The 19,146-nt window shown below is 36.1% G+C and overlaps 1 protein-coding gene across 1 annotated transcript; it reads left to right on the top strand.

Annotated features, from left to right (window-relative positions):
• The first annotated feature begins 8,618 nt into the window (after nucleotides 1-8,618).
• Nucleotides 8,619-17,631, top strand: LOC126814959 (myosin regulatory light chain, smooth muscle). Its single transcript, XM_050540436.2, has 7 exons — nucleotides 8,619-8,756; nucleotides 11,288-11,307; nucleotides 12,597-12,707; nucleotides 14,011-14,086; nucleotides 14,831-15,011; nucleotides 16,146-16,194; nucleotides 16,593-17,631. The coding sequence occupies exons 2-7, from the start codon at nucleotides 11,296-11,298 to the stop codon at nucleotides 16,698-16,700; spliced, it is 537 nt and encodes a 178-aa protein (XP_050396393.1). The 5' UTR covers nucleotides 8,619-8,756; nucleotides 11,288-11,295; the 3' UTR covers nucleotides 16,701-17,631.
• Nucleotides 17,632-19,146: the final 1,515 nt, after the last annotated feature.

Raw genomic sequence — 19,146 nt, 5'->3', positions numbered from 1 at the left:
TATATCGAATTCGGGACCTCGAATTTTCGTCCAATCCGAACGACTAGACAGCTGTCCTTGTCAGACCTCCCGTCCTACATCACTGACAAGGGGAACTATACAAAACACTGAAACAAATACAATATGTTGAAATATATAATATACAACGATAATATTGACTAGAATTAGCAAGTAAAACTAATGTTATAATATAGAAAAAAATAATATATAATGGTGATTGTCGAATTGAACTGATTTGACTAGTAGACCTACTTTTCTCCCCCATTGACTTTAGTGTTAAATACATGACAGCCTATTACATTTTATTCAACATTCAACATTATTCAACGATCTCTTAATCTTTAAAACCACAAGGAACCCAATATATTATCACAATCATCTGATACAGATATTGAAGAGAAATCTATAGGCATTTTAATGTAGGCGATCACCCCAAACTCATGATTATTCACTAAAACTTGGCAGAAAATAGAAATTCAAATCCAAAACATGGAGTTACGCCCCTTACCTTGTTGCTCTGGATTCTCTCCCCGATCTTTGGTGAGTTTATGATATGAATCTTGAGCGAATTATTTATAGATATATCCCGTCCCCTTCTTTATCCCACCCTTTTTGGAATAGAAAGGATAAAATGATGGAATTGTGATTTTCTGTCAGTTTGACCCTGTTTGTGAATATATAGTGGTTTTTAAATAATCCCAGTAAGTTTTAAAATAAATAACCTTCAACCTGTGTTTGACTGACGGTGGGACGGAATATCAGAGGCAACAGTTCTGAACCAATTTTGATGAACGCTAAAAATTAGTGGTGATCCTGCTTACCTCATTACTAATGTAGGAGTACAAAAGCTGAAAAAAACAGCACCTTGTCATTCAGAGTCTTTTCTGACCAGTGTCCGTCAAAAAAATCCATGATTAACAAGATTGAGGAAAGAGTGGGACATTCGGACTATCTAGAGTTAACTAGGCCCGGAAAACACTGGAGTTTATCGAACTATGCCATTTGGTAAACCTAAGTCCAGTTGTGGAATTTCGCTTAAAATGTACGATTTCTAATAAGATTGGCTCAGTTCCATGACCACATAACTTATACGTATTTATTTGATACCCTGCTTTATCATTGCCTGTATAAAACACACACGCGGGTTAATCCAGTGTAAGCTATAGTTCATACCAGCCACTGAATATCGATAGGTTTAGTCCTGTCATGAATCCAATGCTTCACACCAAATTGAAAACAAATATCTGTTAAAATATGTGGTCTCTACCGCATTCACAAGGTTTTCGGCTAAGGAGGCATAATTCTGGAACGGAACATTCAGCAACCTGTTACATATTTCTCATTTTGCGTAAAAGGCAGGGGCTATGATCTTTTTAATCTGAATGGATAAAAAATTATGTACTTGCACATCCTGAGAAAGGCAATTTCAATGCTAGAGATGCTAGCTCCAAATTGGATCCGTTGCATATTATTGGAGGTTGGGGACATAAGCTCCATGCACCCCCTGGAGACTCCTTTTGTGACTAGGGGTCTACAGGTAACCACACTATTCTGACAGGGAAATTTAATATCTGCATTAAAAAACGTTTATGGTCGCCATCTTTATTTCATTATTTTGTGTGTTATATATATAAGTAGTGCTGGGTGTCAAAACATCTAATATCGCCATTGTGGCACCCACGTGCTGTTACCTTATAATTTTTCAGGCGTAGGGTGTAGGCTAGTAGTTGGACCGACCGTCAACAATTGAATTGTGAACGCGATAGTTTACAGCTTTTAACGGGATGTTTTTCTTTCAAATTTGGTGTTAGTCACATTACGGGCACTATCGATATGCAGCTTTCGCGACCTTTCGTTCCGGAGTTACCCCTTTTTTCTGAAAACCTTGTGAACGCGATAGAGGCTGCAGTTTTCGACGGATTATTTTCCATTTTAGTACTGTGGTCATGAGCAGACGAATCCTATCGATATTCAGCGTTCTACGACTTTCTGTTCCGGAGTAACCGCCCCTCCCACTTTGTCGAAAACCTTGTGAACGCGATATAGAGTACAGTTTTCGGCGGATTGTTTTCAAATTTGGTGTGAAGCATTACGGTCATGTGAGAACGAACCCTATCGATATTCAGCGTTCAGGAGTTTTTAACGAATTTTTCAAATTTGGTTTGTTGCAGCATTGGGTTCATAAGTCTAAGAAACACATTGCTTTTCAATGACTTTTTGTGTTCCAGAGATATATTGCATGTCTGGAAATGAACACGACAGAAATCAGATCGGTACTGAAGACGAACCACGGTCTTATCGCCATTGTGAAGTGACCATCCAAAATCACAGGCGAGTTACTGTTAGGCCAACTTTCCATGTGCGCTTTTCCGTCGGCAAAGAAGTCAGTACGGTCCATGGTCAGTATAATTCAAATGTGATGTAAGCGTTTCTTCGGGCTCCATGTTGTGATTTTTCTGTACACATGGTGGAAACGCCTGCATGGAAAGCGGGACTTGGACAGTTAGCTACTGTCAATGACAATACAAAACATTAGTGGAACGTATAATCCATAAACATTCGCAGGTGTTTCTCCGTTGGATGCACAGAGTGTTGACTCTAGAAGAAAAACCCCAGAGAATCATATTTAGTCAACATCTTCTCGGGGACTATCGAAAAGATCCATGCGCTTTGTGGGTTAAATTGTGACTGAGGATGAAACCTGGGTTCATCCCATTGACCCCGAGACAAAAGACTGTTGAGTGGCAGCCGTTCTGAATATTAGTTCGATCGTATCAGGGGCGGATCCAGAGGGGGGGTTTGGGGGGTCGACCCCCCCCCCCCTGCTCAGCTACATAAAATTTTTTATAAATCAACACTTTTTATGAGAAAGTTTCTCGGCCGTGTGTTTTATCCTTTATCGTCAGATATGGGACAGGATGGGCACTCAAAGCACGAGATAATGATATAGACATCATGTGATATCACAATTAATGCTTTGCATCCATGAAATTGAATCACAATGTCATTGTATTAATTCATAATACAAGATTGACGTCAAACGAGGTGTTGAATTTCTCTGTTTAAAAAGCTCAAAATGACGATAGAAACCATGCGGGAGGGGGGGGGAGATACATTGTCTCAGGAACCTGGCAAACCCCCTCCTGCAAAAATTCCTGGATCCGTCCCAGCGTATGTAGTGTAGAAAGTCAGAATGATAATGAGGAAACACAACAAAGATAATTGCAATTTATTTATCAGCATCGGACCAATAATCTGCGGACTATTAGTATCGGCCAAAGATAGGTTGCCATGCAACAAAACATACACCCACAGCCGCTAAGTCGTCCGGGCAGTCAACAAGAGTTGTCGCATAATTTTACTTTTATCGGTAATGAAACATTAGGCCTATACACCCCATTAAGTAATTATCAGAAAATCATTAGAATTTGTTTGGCCTCTAGTTCTATCCCATGCTAACATTTAGTATACAAAACATTTAATATCATGGATTTAGCTGTTTGAGTTATCAAAAATCATTGAAAATCAATACAAAGACCTTGTATCAATCTACAGTCAATTGAATGATCACTTTGGCCTGTAGAGCATCCACAGGATTTTTCGAAATAATCAAGGGCCATAACTTTTGGAAACAAGGGCCAAAGCTATTTTAGTCTCTCTCTCCCTTTCCCTTTCCCCCTTGTGCATGGCTATTTTTGTTCACCTTTTGGTGTAGAATCGAAAAAAGGGTTTGAAAATACATTTTCTGCCAGGTTTTGGTAAATATTCATGATTTTGAGGCGGAAGGATACAAGAGTAGTGAGGTTGGTTACGTTGAAATGTAGGGCCGGAAATTGCATGTTTACTTATCTCTACTTCCAGCTTGTGTATCTCAAGTTTTTCATGGTGAACCTCATGCATGCTTTTGGGCAAGAGTTTGCTACATGTTGCTCCATCTATGACAGAAAGCGTTCTACCCAACGAAAATTTGGGAAAAAGTTAGAGCCGGTCTAAGAGACGAGAATTAACATTAAAGTCAATGGGGAAATAATTAGTGATCAGAAATCGTTGAAATTCGACAGTCTGCTTCGTCCCAGGACCTTAAACACTATCTATAGAGTCAAAATCAATCGGATATTAACTTTAGCCTCTTGGGCGTCACCGGACCGACGGACGGGGGCATCGACTGACAATATGCGACCATTTTTCAGTGTGGGCGTTTAAAAAGGCAACAACCCCACCCTACCATGTGACAGTGTATATGTCTGCGATATCACCGCAGGTGGAAGGCCTTGAAACGAAAGGTAGGACTGACTGTTTTATATTGTGACAAAGCTTTGCTCTTATGGAGATTGAGAATGACATTAATCCAGTTTTAACATTCTACCTAAATAAGATAGATATTGTGTTTAAACGGATCAAATGGCTTCTATTTTTATAGCCTCAGCAGAACTCGCTAAACATCGAATTTGGACAAAGTACTGATGTAAAGTTACATCACCCTCACTCAATTAGAATCAAAGTTATTGTGTTCCAATTTCTCAGCTATTAGAAAAGTAAACAACACTGTTTTGGGGTAATTTTACACACCTCTCCCCAACCTACCCAGGCCAGCAAACCACTGTATAGAACTGATAGCTAGGTCAACTGTTTTCTCGGGAGTTGCAAACACAACATATCATAATAATACAAAATACAACTTGTAATAGCATATAGTGTTACTAGCCCAACATGTGGCATAATTCATCGCATAGCTTGGTTACAATAAAAATGTCATCACACGCTCCCCTACATCTTTCTCAACACCAACCTATCTAGTCATTTATTACCGGTACCAGAAATTCTACTACCTTCACATTCTACATAAGCTTGTTAAACATTTTCGCAATCCATTGTCAGTGTATTCTTATTACTTAGTAAATGTACAACTAATAGCAGATCATAGCAAACTTTTGTCACGCGACAATGTATAGAGTATATTAACACATTTTCTAACATTGGTCTACTTTGTTTCCTGGAAAACCCAGTCTTCGAGTGGGCGCGTGTAGCGTGTATCAGGAATCATATTCTATATTTAGCGGGAGATGCCGTTCATCAGAAACCGGTCATAACCATATTTGGGAGAGGGGTTCAAACAGAAGTCTCTTGTACCATGTGTTTCTATGGTAACGTCAAGAGCAAAAATCAGTCATTGAAAGCATGTGTAAATTGGAAATTAATTCACAGTTCACTTACTTATGAAAAAAACTACATTTTAACCCCGAAAAGTAAATTTACTCATTGCGCATCTGTTTCTACAAAGTCGGATATTTAAGTTATGAATGAGTAACCCAATTGGCGATTTTTTAAACCCCGCCCACCTAATTCACGTTGTTTATATTACCTGGCAATGAAACGTAGCGTAATCGTTCTAGTACATGTTAATGTCAATTACCTATATTGACAAAGACAATTTAATGAAACAGAGAGCAGGAGCAAAGCTAGAAAATGTCTGAAAATATGAATAGAGTATATAATGATATAGCTAACGTAGTCTAACGATTAAAAGACTAAACCGATTTCAAGATTTTCTATCGATATGGGGCGTTGGCCTATACTTTAGTACGGTAAACATTAACCACCTGCTGATTTTAAACATTTTTCTATAGTACGCTTTCTATTACAATAAAGCTACAATATCTTGGAAGTTGGTTTGGAATATATAAACGTTTGTTTGTTTTTGAATACTTACTTTCCAGGGAGACCCCTATGCGGGGATATTACAAATATGAATTGATACAGATACAATTTTACTTCTTTGCCATGGTAACTTAAAATAATTTTCCGAACTGTGGCCTGTAGACGTTTGGTAATTTCTTGGGCCAAATCCTTAATATATGCCTCAAGACTATGTAAAACAGATGGCATACATTTTTTAAATTCAAATTAGATAGGGCAACGTGTACAGCAAAGTTAACAGCGATGATTTCAAATTTCAAAAAACCTAATTTGAAATTCACTCCTCGATTGTCGGATCGAAATGTTATACATGTATAGCCCTGGAAGTGTCAAACCGCAGGTGGTTGTCTTACAGCACAACGGTCTGTTCTAGGGCATGTGGTTTTTGGATTAGTTTAATCCTAGGGAGGCTTAAAATTGGATACACTGTAAATTAATAACCGATGTCTGATAAATACAATTAGATCTTATCATCCAACACCTAATTGTTTATATTTGTGAGATAATGAAATCTATTGAATATCAACTGTTTGTGAAACTGCATTCAGAATTATTGCAGAGTTATCACATCTTGTAGACTCTTTAAGCAGCCAAATTTATCACGATTAAAATGTAGAGTTTACATCTTCAATAATTACTTTATTAAATGTTGCCCTTGATCACTACACTATTTGCTGTCTTTTTAAAACGATCACCGTTTGCCGTCAAGTTACCAAAGAAGGTATTGTAATTATATCACGATAAGAATAAAAAAAAGTGACGAACATTTGTGATTACCCTTTTCATTTCGGTTGATAAGCCATTTTTGTGACAGGAGTCATGTTATTGTTTATGAATATAAACTCTGTATTTGATTTTCATTTTTATTGTTTGTTCCTGTCAATGATCACTTGTCGAAAATTATCGCAAAGTTGGTCTATAGCCGCAATATTATGATATCCAATAAAACCAGTCTCTCGTCTCGCATGCACCTGAATTTCTGAAAATAACGATACCTTGATGCATTTTGGCCTACTTACAACTGATAATATTTCGAAGGTAACAGGAATTAATCTTTTTAGGCTGAATCACACGGTGCCCGACAAGCATAATAATACTGGAATTCTTTTGATTACATAGTTTACCTCGAGCGATTGATACAGATCACTTTATACCTTCATTTATTAAATCTTCATTTTTCACCAGCTGGCACAAGGGGGGAACATAGTGGTGGCATTCTAGGACAAAGAACTGCCCTTGAACAAGAATATTTTCTGGCGGTGCGGTGCAGTGGGTGTAGTTGTATTTATCGTCGTAAAATTTACATGTGTCTAATGTGTAAATGGACAACTCAGGGTCAAATCTTTAACAAATTATTTATATTTCCAAAATGTAATTACAATTGTAATCTATTCCATACAGATTGGTTGTTGGGCAACATACCCCCCCCCCCCCAAAAAAAAAAAAACCAAAAAAAAAAAAAAAACCCAACAAAAAACCCGAGAAACACGAAACGTAATTGACATTTGATTTTATTCAAATTGCCAAAATAAGGAAATATCCCCTATAGAAAATCAAATAAGAAGCCATCATTATACCTTGTTCCGGCAGCAACGACTGCGAACTTTACAACATCTAGCCGTTGCGAGATTAGTCTGAAAAAATTGTTGTATGAAATATATTTTTAATTATGATTATCGAAGGCATTTGTGGCTACTTAAATACATTATTGTTCTAGGCAAGAATAAATAAATCAATTGTAAATTCTGAAATCGAGTAATTTTACAATTTCATACATACAAACATGTATATGCTTGTTTCTTCTTCTTTATTTTTAATTCAGGAAGTTACGGTCCGAAATGAACCGAGATCTTTGGGTTGTAAACACACATTTTAAGTTTCATCAAAATTGGATAAAAATTGTGACCTCTATGTGTCCAAAATTTAAAACCGTGACCAGGGGCCATAAGCCATCAAGTTGCGGTCTGATACATCCCAGTATCGAAAGGAAACGAGATCTTTATAAAAATTGTGAACTGTATAGTGTCCAAGTTGTGCCTGGACGGACATGGGCGACGACAATATACGTCCACGTGGGCGTATAAAAAATATATAGCCTCTATTGCGTTCGTGCCAAATTTAATAAGAATCCGTCAAATTCTGTAGCCTCTGTCGCGTTTACAAGCCAATTGTTGACGGACCAACCGATGAACTGGGTGACACTGAAATTCGGGCGTATAAAAATAAAATCAAAATATCAACGGTAGATCATTTTCCATCATGAATTCAATCAAACTTTTAAAAAAGCCAATCAAAAAGTATTGTGGTACCATATTTTTTGACTGATATTTCAGCGATTTTCCCTTTAAAGGTTTAACTTTCACAATGTATTTAACAAGAGATTACAGATCCCTGAAATAACACCCAGAGACTTTAAAGTTCATGTAGGTATGTTGGACTAAAGAATGGTGTTTCTATACAATAAAATATATGGAACACCGAAAGAAGAAATTTAATTTGTCAAATTGCTTTCAGGAACACAGATAAAGACAAATTACGAACATTTCGCCACCATGTCTATACATGCTTAACTAACACACTGTTAGTGTTTAAATAATATAGTATGTGATAACAGTAATACATATGTATACATTAAGTAGATCTAGTTTCATTGTAAACTAGATATTTAGTGCCATCTGGTTCCAACAGTAGCATAAATACCATTCCTTCATAATATGTTATAACTCACAATTACCCCCCATTAACTTAATCATCACTTAAAGAATTAGCAGTGGTCATCTTATCGCGACCACAGTCCAAACTTGGATACAACTTATAATAATAAATCTATCAGTTCGATTCATCGTCTCTCCAGGATGTTAACTACACACATGTGGAAGTTGGAGATGGCCATTATTCCTGATATGGAGAGCACGCGTCGTGACGTCACGTGATAGAGAGGTAAGAAGAATAAGTATCAGTGGTACGTTCACTTTCGAGCATCACTCGGTGTAGCCCGGTCGTCTGCTTGTAGTCCAAAGACTGTTTTAGATTTTAGGGACCCTATTCATCAACAAAAGGTAAGTTCCTAGCTTTGTACTGTAATTTATTTTTAATACACACCTATAGCATTAAATTGGGAATCATCCTGATAACTTAATGACGACCGATAAATATATTCCTCCGTAAAAAAATGCGGGGTTTTGTGCACTGATGTCTATGGTAAGAACATTAAGACATCATGTGCCTGTATATGTTATGATTATAATTTACTGACATGTATGAAGATATCATACAAATTAGTGAGGATTTCTAAATGCTTAGCATGCAATCCACACATAGTAGTTTTGCAATTAAAACCAGATACTTGGCTTAAAGAAAACGCTCGGCATTCTTCATGAAGTTGTATTTAGCGTATGACATTTTATGAAGATCCGAGTGCATCATGACCTTTGGTGTGTAACAAAGGTTATATTTTAAATTATCATTTAGACAAATCAGAGAAACATATAACATATTCTTTAATTCTTGGATATCTTATACCCAAATACAGGCACAGTAATAAGATAGCTATTTAGCCTCGATTTACCAGGCCCTTTTAGACCCAATCCCCGTTTCTAGAAACACAATATTTTAGCTCAGTAATAAAATATCAAAGTATAGTTTAAAATCCGATTATATAAACCATAGATTAATGCATAAATTACTTTTCTGAACCTTATATAAAAGATTATGAGCCATAACCAACGTCCGCCATTTTAAATGTGAAGGTCGTTTGCGCACATCTGAACTGTTGAAGGTGACTAAATGTCAAAGATGCTGGAGGAAATTAGCAATACGAGTCATTCTTTGTATTATTAATAATAACACATCAATATTTTGCCCTTATATGTATATGTTCTTTTTCATTTTCCAATTTATTTGTTGATTTGATATTTTTATTGTCGCTACACAATATAATGCCTCGTTGGCTGTATTGTTGGTAATTGCATGGAAGCTGGCATTTCCAGAAGTCGTGTTTGGTTTCCAATCCTAATGTAGTACTCATGTATATATTAGTAATCAGCACCTTTAAAAAATATCCCCAATTTATACAATTTCTTTTTACAGCTTATTTTTTACTTTCATCTTTCGACATTCCGTATCAGTACAGTTTCAGTAGACCTATATAATGTGCTGATTCGTGATAAATAGTAGGTTGATTACCGCTAAATATATTTGGCACCAACTACTACAATAATAATAAGGTGGAAAAAAAACACTTGATCTAACAAAAAAGACACCAATGCTTAGAAAGTTGTTTATTGTAATTAGCATAAAGGAGAGCATTTTAATTAAACCATCATTTCACCTTAATCACATTGGCAAAAGTTTAAGTAACTATACTTACCCACTTTTTTCAAAAAAGTATTCAAAACAGGACTAAATAGATTTTCTTTTAAATTTTAATTGTAGAAATATATACAGTTTGTGTATCTTTTAAAGTCAAATTATAAGTAATATAATGCAATAGTTATGTAAGTGGTTGCGAAGACCTGTATGGGAACATTTGTTATCTGTTACGATTCAGAGCAAGAGAAACAGACACAGATGCTAATAAGGCAAATAGTGCTTGGAACATCACCGTCATAATATACCCCATATTTATTTACTCGAATAACCAGACATAAAGTATGCCCGTTCCACTGATATCAGCAGTGCCGGCTATCTGATCGTCTCGTATTTCAAGATCCATTTTTAGAACGCGCTTCTGGTAATGTCGCGGGAGTAACGAGGTACATACATACATACCTCGCAGAACATTTATCTAATACTTGAGGGATGCGATAAGAGTATATAAACTTCTATGTACAAATAGAGATATCCCTGTTACAAATATTTATAGTTCAAGAGTTAAATAATAATACTATTAAATATATTTATTTCACCACTTTTCCTCACTTTGGAAATTGTTTTAAGCGTTCAAAAGTAGGCTATTTAATTAAGCAAACAAAACTATATTAACATTTACATCCAAGTAAATTAATGAATATATTTATTGTTTTGCAATTGGGGGATATAATCTTTGATAATTATTCTTAATTGATATAGTATCTCTAGTATCTGATTATAGTTAGGATAATTAGATCAAGGGTAGTGCTAATGAAAAGAAAAGAACATCTGGATTTAACATTAGCATGTTTTATTAAAAATAGACGGATAGGTTAGATTAGAGGATGGTTTAGTGGATATCAAGAGGATATCTCCTATCGGCGATTGCTGTGTTCGCATTTTTTAGCACTAGCATATCAAATTTCAACCTCCTTCACGCATACCTGGCAGTAAGAAGCGAGTTACCATGACAACTAGCTCATCTCGGAATGTTACACCTTAAGCCATTATAACAGATCTGTTCGTCCGCCATCTTTGAATTTTCAATGGGGTTGCTTTGTTTTGTAATATTTTTTTTTGTGATATGTAAATATTGTAAATTAGAAGAATCTATGGTCGCCTTCAACTCTTTATGAAACTTTAAAAAAGTATAAGTGATTTATTTAAAACCGACAACACGAAGGTATTACATTTTAAAACTTTTATCAAACTTAATTTATGTTTTCTTTATATTTTTCAGAACCAACAATGGCAGAAGAGGTAAGAATTGTATATTGTGGGCATGTTTTCTTTGTTCTTAAACAATAATTCAAAATTGCTTTCGGTATACATCGTGTAAAAATAATATCTTATGATCGAGCTTAAATGATCCTAATCTTACAAAATGACGTAATGTTTAATGACAATTCCAAGGATTTATTACCATAATGCGTTTATTACAAGACGATATATACGTTGTTATGACTCCTAGATGTGTTCAGACATGTGAACAATATTTATATCAGTTGATAAGTGATGTTGGTTTGAGAAATGGTTGCACTATATAGAACATATTTATTTAAAATTAAAGTTTAAATTCACTAGGATCTACACAGGTAAATTAATTAATTTTCTTTATTACTTTTTTTACATCTGTGTTCATGTAAGACTATAAATTTTTGGTAACCAGCGTCGTCTAATAGTGGGATGGTAGACCTATAATCCAAGGCGTCGGGTAAAATGGGACTTCAAATAGTTTTGAAAATATATGAAACGGTATAAAATAGGTATACATACGCAGAAAATTTGTTACCCATGATAAAATTATCATATAATAAATTTTAATTTGAAATAATTTGTGTTTATTGAACCTACATGTAAGTTTTTTTTAAATATGTAGCTTTATTGCAGTTTTATAGAGTAGACATTTTAGTTACCGGACCGGATGCTGTATTATTAAAGTAGGTGTGATGTTATAGCTGAAATAGAAAGTAGAAATTCAGAATGTGTGTTATACAAGTCATTAAAATGCCATCTGATATAAACTCAAGTCAAGTAAATTTTCTTTAACATAAAATACAGGATTCACTAAGGCGTACAAACGAACAAACGAATATATTAGTCAGTTTCCAGTTATGACTTTTAAACCTTTTCAATTTAGAATAAATAGCGCAATGACATGAATTTAGTCGATGGCATTTCAAAAGACACGATTGGCACTGCTCACTGAATTAAAACTGATTTCTTCATTAACAGAAAAAGGGGGCTCTCGCCAAAAAGGTCGATCCCAAAAAAAAGGAAGAGCCTAAAAAAGATGCCAAAAAAGAAGAGCCGCCTAAAGAGGAACCTAAAAAAGAACCCAAAGAGGAGCCCAAAAAGGAAGAAGCTCCTAAAGCCGCCAGTGGAGGTGGCGGCGGTGGCGGCCGAGCTGCCAGAGGAGCTTCCAACATCTTCCAGAAAATTCCCCAGAAAACTATGCAAGAGATGAAAGAGGTAGGAAGGAACCCCCAAAATATAAACATCCTAGGTTACATCAAAATTTCAACCGTGTATCCGTTTTATAATTTCAGGCAGTCAACAAAGCTAAAAGTGAGGGCAAAAGTGAGCCAAAACGCGCTCAGCGTGCAACTTCCAACGTATTTGCGATGTTTCGCCCCAACCAAGTACAGGAATTCAAAGAGGTGCTTTTGTCTACATCAGCATGATGAAAAAAACAAAAACACTAACGTCTTTTAATTTTACTTTGTTTGACAAAAACTTGGAAAAGACTAACCCTAAACGCGGTCCGACTGCATGAAAATCACTTATTACGTTCAACAAAATCTATCACTTAAACAACATTTTATCTTCTTTTCCTTTACTACAACCAACAACGTTTCAAGTGGCTAATATCTTGTTTTTTTCTCTAATACAGAAAATAATAACTATAATATAATTATTATATTCCCTGTTTAAATAACAATCTTTCTTTGATAACGTTTAATACTTTTATAATATGCTCATGAATAATAATCCGCCATCCTTCGTGACGGCATTCATGCGCAGACCCCTCTTCTCATATCAATGGTTATTATGAGTTGGTATCATATTTTCCTCTATCAGATCGTGTAAGGAGAGCCTACATGAACCATGAGTCCACATATCAAAAAATGGTAAAACTAAATCATTTCATCACAAACCTATTGCTTTTAGACATATTGCTAGCTTTGAATGTGCTTAATTTCTACTTAATTACTAAATGCTGTAATAGGGCTGCGCAGTATATCTCGATTCACTAACGCCTTTCTGCGAATAATTCATTCTCAAATAAAAGCAGGGGCCTCCATTGCACAGACTGCACTAAAGTTGCTCAATTAACACCTCGAATTCCTTAATCAACCCTACGGGTTTTCTTATTTATTCATAAATAACCCCTGTTTTGTTCACCTCTAACAAACCCACTATTGCCTTAAATATGTTGACTTCACTATTATGAATTAAACACTCATAATCTTGTATACTTTAAACAGCCATTTCATATCTAAACTTTCGGCGATTTGAAATGGCTGGATTTTGGAGCACAAATACTAATGATCATTTTATTAATAATGTATAAACCATTTATTGAAATAACAAGTTTATATACACTAACAAGACCCCATTCAAGATTTCAAGTGTAATCCTTTTTGTTAAATAGATGAGTATATGTATATTTAGATATTGTGTATAAATGTCCCGCCTTTTATCAAGAAAACAATTCGGATAATTGTATCACCTTTATGGCATAGATTGGCTTTCAGTGTGTAGTAGCAATGTCGATATTATATGGTACTAACTGTTCAAAGATTCATACTAATTGGAAAAAGATTATGTAAATGTCAAATACCATCCAGATATCATTTAGTAGTTTTCAATTTATATACCCATCGCATAACCCATTGTATTTAGAGGTTATATTTTATTTGACATGTTTTGACCATGCTTGTTGTTTTATTACCCGACCAGGCTTTCACCATGATTGATCAGAACCGAGATGGTATTATCGATCTTGAAGATCTGAAGGATATGTACTCAAATTTAGGTAAGGAATGTTCAGTTTCCAAATTAACTTTAAAGATGAACATAAGATCTTGCAGGTTCAAGTACGTTTTAAAACTGTTCACCATATAACAATGCTGTCAAATACTAGATTTCGAGAACGGCCTGTATGATAGTGTAGTATACAGACATTAATGATATATTTACTCGACTGTCGCGGTCTCAAATACATATTATCATCGATAGGAAAATATTACCAAAAGCATTCTTGACAATCTACAGTGTAAAATAGCCACCCATCGAATAGTAAACTCGCGAGAGACGCGCGCCGACGTTAGAGAGAAACTTTTGAGTCATGTTGATGCCAAGGTATCAACAGCACACCTATCAACTGTACACCTATGTACTTGGGGGCTTATTTGGCAATTGGATTCGTTGAAGATGACTGATATATACTTTCAGACAAGAATAAGCTTTGGGGTTCGAATTCTCCTAGAGGCAACACAGTTTTAAAAGACCTACAATGTGTCAGTGTCCAACCGTGGCCCGGATCTGGCCAGGTCTAGTTTTCATGGTTCCAAACTCGGTCTGTAAGATACATGTAACGAGTTGTCTTTTCTAATTAAATTCTACAGTTCGGGCCTTGGTGCCCAAAGGAAAGTTTACTGCTCGAAATATTATTCCCATCCCACCCGCCAGATGCAGAATTAAATGAACTGTTGAAAGAAGCCCTTGGGGCCTTCAAATTCAACACGTGCTTTAACTTCAAGATATCTTTCTCTTTCAGGCCGAATTCCCCCAGATTCAGAATTAAACGAAATGTTGAAAGAAGCTCCTGGTGCCCTCAACTTCACAACGTTCCTTAACTTGTTTGGTGAAAAATTGAGCGGTACCGACCCAGAAAACACAATCATCGATGCCTTCGCTATGTTTGACGATGAAGGAAAGGGTTGGTTACCAGAGGAGTAGTGAGTAGCTTTACAATAGATCATGGTTCGATCACGGTGCTGACCGAGACACTTATCCGGATTCTGTCAGGACGGGGTAGGGGGTGGCATGGCTAGGACACTGTGTTCCAGTCATAAGGCGTGCATGTAAAATATGTTGACAGTTGAAATTCCATAAAGAGTAGGCGGAAATACAGCTGCCCGGACAAAATGTCGCTAACTCAAAGTTGGACGGTAAACCCCATGTCATTTCACTTCATAAATTATATAATTATTTTAAGGAAATACACCTTCTTTTTATACGCCCACATTGAAATGTGGTCGTATATTGTTGTCGCCCCGTCCGTCCATCCGTCCGTCCGGCGTCCACAATTGTTTGTGGACGCTCTATAGGCTAAAGTTAATATCCGATTGACTTTAAATTTATACACAGTGTTTAAGGTCAGTTCGATAATTACTGCCAGCCAGAGTTATGGCCCTTGATCACTTCAAAAAATCTTGTGGACGCTCTAGAGGTCAAAGTTAATATCCGATTGACTTCAGATTGATACACAGAGTTTAAGGTCTTGAGACGAACAAGTATATTGTGACTTGAACAGCTACATCCATGATGTTAAAAGTTTCGTATACTAATCGTTAGCATGGGGCAGAACTTTATAAAAACCAAACAAATTCTAATGGTTTTCTGATAATTACTTAATGAGTTGTTACTCTTAATCAGATTTGAATGTATTATAAATGTTTCATTACCGAAAAAAGTAAAATATGCGACAACTCTTGTTGACTGCCCGGACGATATAGCTGTTGTGGGCGTATGTTTCGTTGCCTGGCGACCTATCTTTTATTTTATATGTCATGGGTATATGTTCTAAAATAATATTTGATACTGATATAATAGCCCTCTGCATGACCATACATTTCCTCTGGAAAGCACGTTTTTACAAATGCTTACTGACACTCAGCTCGCTATCGACACGCCACCTGCATAAATGGATCAATGCAAAGTTAAATTGAACAAGATGCAAAAAAATTACAATAAAATGAGCCGCGACAGCAACTGAAAATGTCGCAATAATTGCACCTTTTTTTTACTGAGTCGGTATTATTATTATTATTATGCATGTTTATTTATTCTACCTTTTTTCTTCCTTACAGCTTGAAAGATTTACTCGAAAATATGGGTGATAACTTCACAAAAGACGAAGTACGTTTATAAAATAATTATCCTTTCTATAGTTATGTCGAAAATGATATCGTTATTGAAACAAAGCTTGATAATATTCATATGTGAACCCTGTTAAATTTATCATGATACGAAAACTTTAAAATATGTTTTGATCATTACCACTGTCCAGAATACTACTGAACGCGTATACAAAGCATAGAATAAAATCTTAGGTTCTGAACTAAATACATTGCTTCGTAAATTAGGCATTAGGTGTACATATATTGCTCACATACTATTGTCACAGGAATAACATTCACACACTGACTATTAAATTTTATATATATTTTCTTAATAACTACTTTTATTGAGGATATTATCTAATATTTGCAGGGAACATAGTTCATTACTTATTGTATCAATTCGGTGTTTTTCAGATTAAACAAACGTGGAAGGAAGCACAGATAGAAAAGGGCAGATTTGATTATAAAGCCTTTACTGGTTTGATCAAGGGTAAACAGTCAGAAGATGAAATAGCTGCATAAAAGACGAAGTCCATCCATAAACTTTATATATTTGATCACCCCACCCCTCGCGTGTGACCCTCGAGCAAAGCATGCTCTCAGGGTAGAACTCTTATATAAATGTCTTAATGACATGACAAACTGGAAGCAGAGAGGATCATTCGCGACATGGGTGAACTGTAGTGATATGAGAAATTAGAATATAAAAAAAGAAACCAAAATTATGTTAGTGGAATCTTTCGGGCCAAAGAGTGTTCAGCATTCCATTACTGATATTAGATGACGGCAGGACAGAAGTTTCCAAATTAAATAAATAAATAAATAAAGTCTCCCGGGCTCCATCATCGAGCGCTCCTAAGTCACTCTGCATTTTAGACCTTCGCTTCTGTTCACGGTATGTGATAACCTAATTAAGAAAGTGTTATAAGATACGGTATTGTTTGATCGAGGCTTGCCTCACCCTTCTGTTGGCCCGGAAGGTTCTGACAATCGTTCCAAGAAGAAAAAAAAGAAAACCCAACTTCCCTACGGTAGTTATGTCCCCTTCCTCGTCGGTTTCCATGGAAATCGATCTTCTTTCTCATCACTGTAATCTGTGTATACATTTCATATTTATGATAATATATTATCTGGGGGAAGATTTTAATATAAACGGCCGACCGAGTCAACTACCCCCATTAAGGATATATGATGCTGTTTTATGTACTATATATATGTAAAGTCTGACCTGTTGTTTTCTATTGTGAGATACATGTGTTATATACATTACATAAACATACACTGTACCGAGCATTGTGTGATCTCTCTAGATTAAGCGCTTAATACAGTAAGCAAGTACTTGCTGCTGGGGTGCAGCCAATACCAACAGGTAGCATCTTCTGCATGGCTTTTCCCTGATGTGGATTGTTTTTATGTGTCCTAATTTATTAATAAAACCTGTGCACAGAGAAAATGGTCTTACGTTTTATGTTAGTGTATTTATAGAGGGGTCCTAAGTTTCCAATTGAAGTGGTCGTTTGGGCTATGATTTGAGCTAGAAAACATCAAGAAGAATTATATAGTTTTATGCACTGACTCATCACTACGGACAAGCTGGTCACGGAAAATTATTATACAACAGTAAATTATATCGACTGTCTGTACATATACTTGGGCAATCTGAACTCGATCCGAATATTTGATAATGATCTAGAACCAATCTGATTAAACTACAGATCCTATTTCGTTTCGTATTTTATAATACGAAATTTCGTTTTACGTGTCTTTACAACTCTCGGATCTAGAAGAGTTGTTATATAACCCGCGTTCTGGTTGATGTGAGGTATTAGCCAATGAAACGTCTGTTACGAGGAGTTCTTGGCCTGCGGTGCATGGAATTGTGGGTATCCCACTAGAAACATTAACGCTGATTGGTTAAGCAATTGTCTAACGTCATGGGTCAAAAGCCGCTCGTATAACCCCTCACGAGACCTTTCACTACAACCGGTCAGATCTTCGTGAAGTGGAGGCCATCGAGAATAAAAAAAAAAGAAACTAAATAGATCTGTATTTTAATCACAAAACTATTTCATGGGATTGAAACCATTGAATGCAAAGGCAATATTGACAAGTACCAACTTGTACAACTTATACAAATTCTATAAAAATACAAAGATAAGTGTTTCCTATTTGATCAGGGCATTTTTTAATCTACTCAAGGGGCATAAATGGATTTCTTTTTTTTAGCAAGAAGGTGTGGGGCTCTAAATCACTTGGCATGTCACGAGACTTGGCTGATTGGTTGAAGAATATTAAAAGTCAACTGATCACAACAGCGCCGCGATGTCGATCTTATCTATAAGGACCTTCGCATAAGAATAAGGTGAACAGTATTTCGTTGCACCAGTAGGCTGTTGTTTGCGTTGCACCAGTAGGCTGTTGTTTGCAGGAGCCACGGTGGCTAAGTGAGTAAGACGTTGGCTCGCTAGCATGGTGGTCGCGGGTTCGCTCCCGGTGATGACCGGGAAAGTTCCTCGCGATTTTCCGGCGTGATTTCCCCTTTGCAGTGGTGCCTGACAAAAATATCTGTCTAGTCGTTTGGATGTGACGAAAAATCGAGGTCCCGTGCACGTAAAAGATTATTTTGGCAGTTGGAATTCGAAATAGAATTGGGCCGTAGCGCTGCTTTCTAGGCAAAATTTCCCTTATAGCCCACTGTATGGTGTATGCCCGTCTTCATTAGCCCAGTCGGAGCAGAACAGTAGGACTTTCAAACAAATTTCATTTCATTTCTTTTGTTTGCATGGTTTATACCGAAATCCCACCCCAACCACACCAGACTCCAACAAGAAGCAGTACCATATGTAATTTCATATAAAAATCAATAATTGTGACTTTTTGTGAATCATAAACTATCATATCCTCAAGAAAATAAGTCAACTGAGTTCATATCCAGTAATACAGAAAGATAAAAAAAAGAACATTTGCT

The sequence above is a fragment of the Patella vulgata genome, chromosome 3 (assembly GCF_932274485.2).
Source record: "Patella vulgata chromosome 3, xgPatVulg1.2, whole genome shotgun sequence".
NCBI classification, from domain to species: Eukaryota; Metazoa; Mollusca; class Gastropoda; family Patellidae; genus Patella; species Patella vulgata.
Note: the sequence above shows the minus strand (reverse complement) of the source record. Positions and strands in the feature narration are given on the sequence as shown.

Bases quoted from the DNA above. Each gene is read 5' to 3' on its own strand.
- LOC126814959 (XM_050540436.2), top strand. The intron at 14,087-14,830 runs GTAAGGAATGTT...TTTCTCTTTCAG, and splicing joins GGATATGTACTCAAATTTAG to GCCGAATTCCCCCAGATTCA. The intron at 16,195-16,592 runs GTACGTTTATAA...GGTGTTTTTCAG, and splicing joins ATAACTTCACAAAAGACGAA to ATTAAACAAACGTGGAAGGA.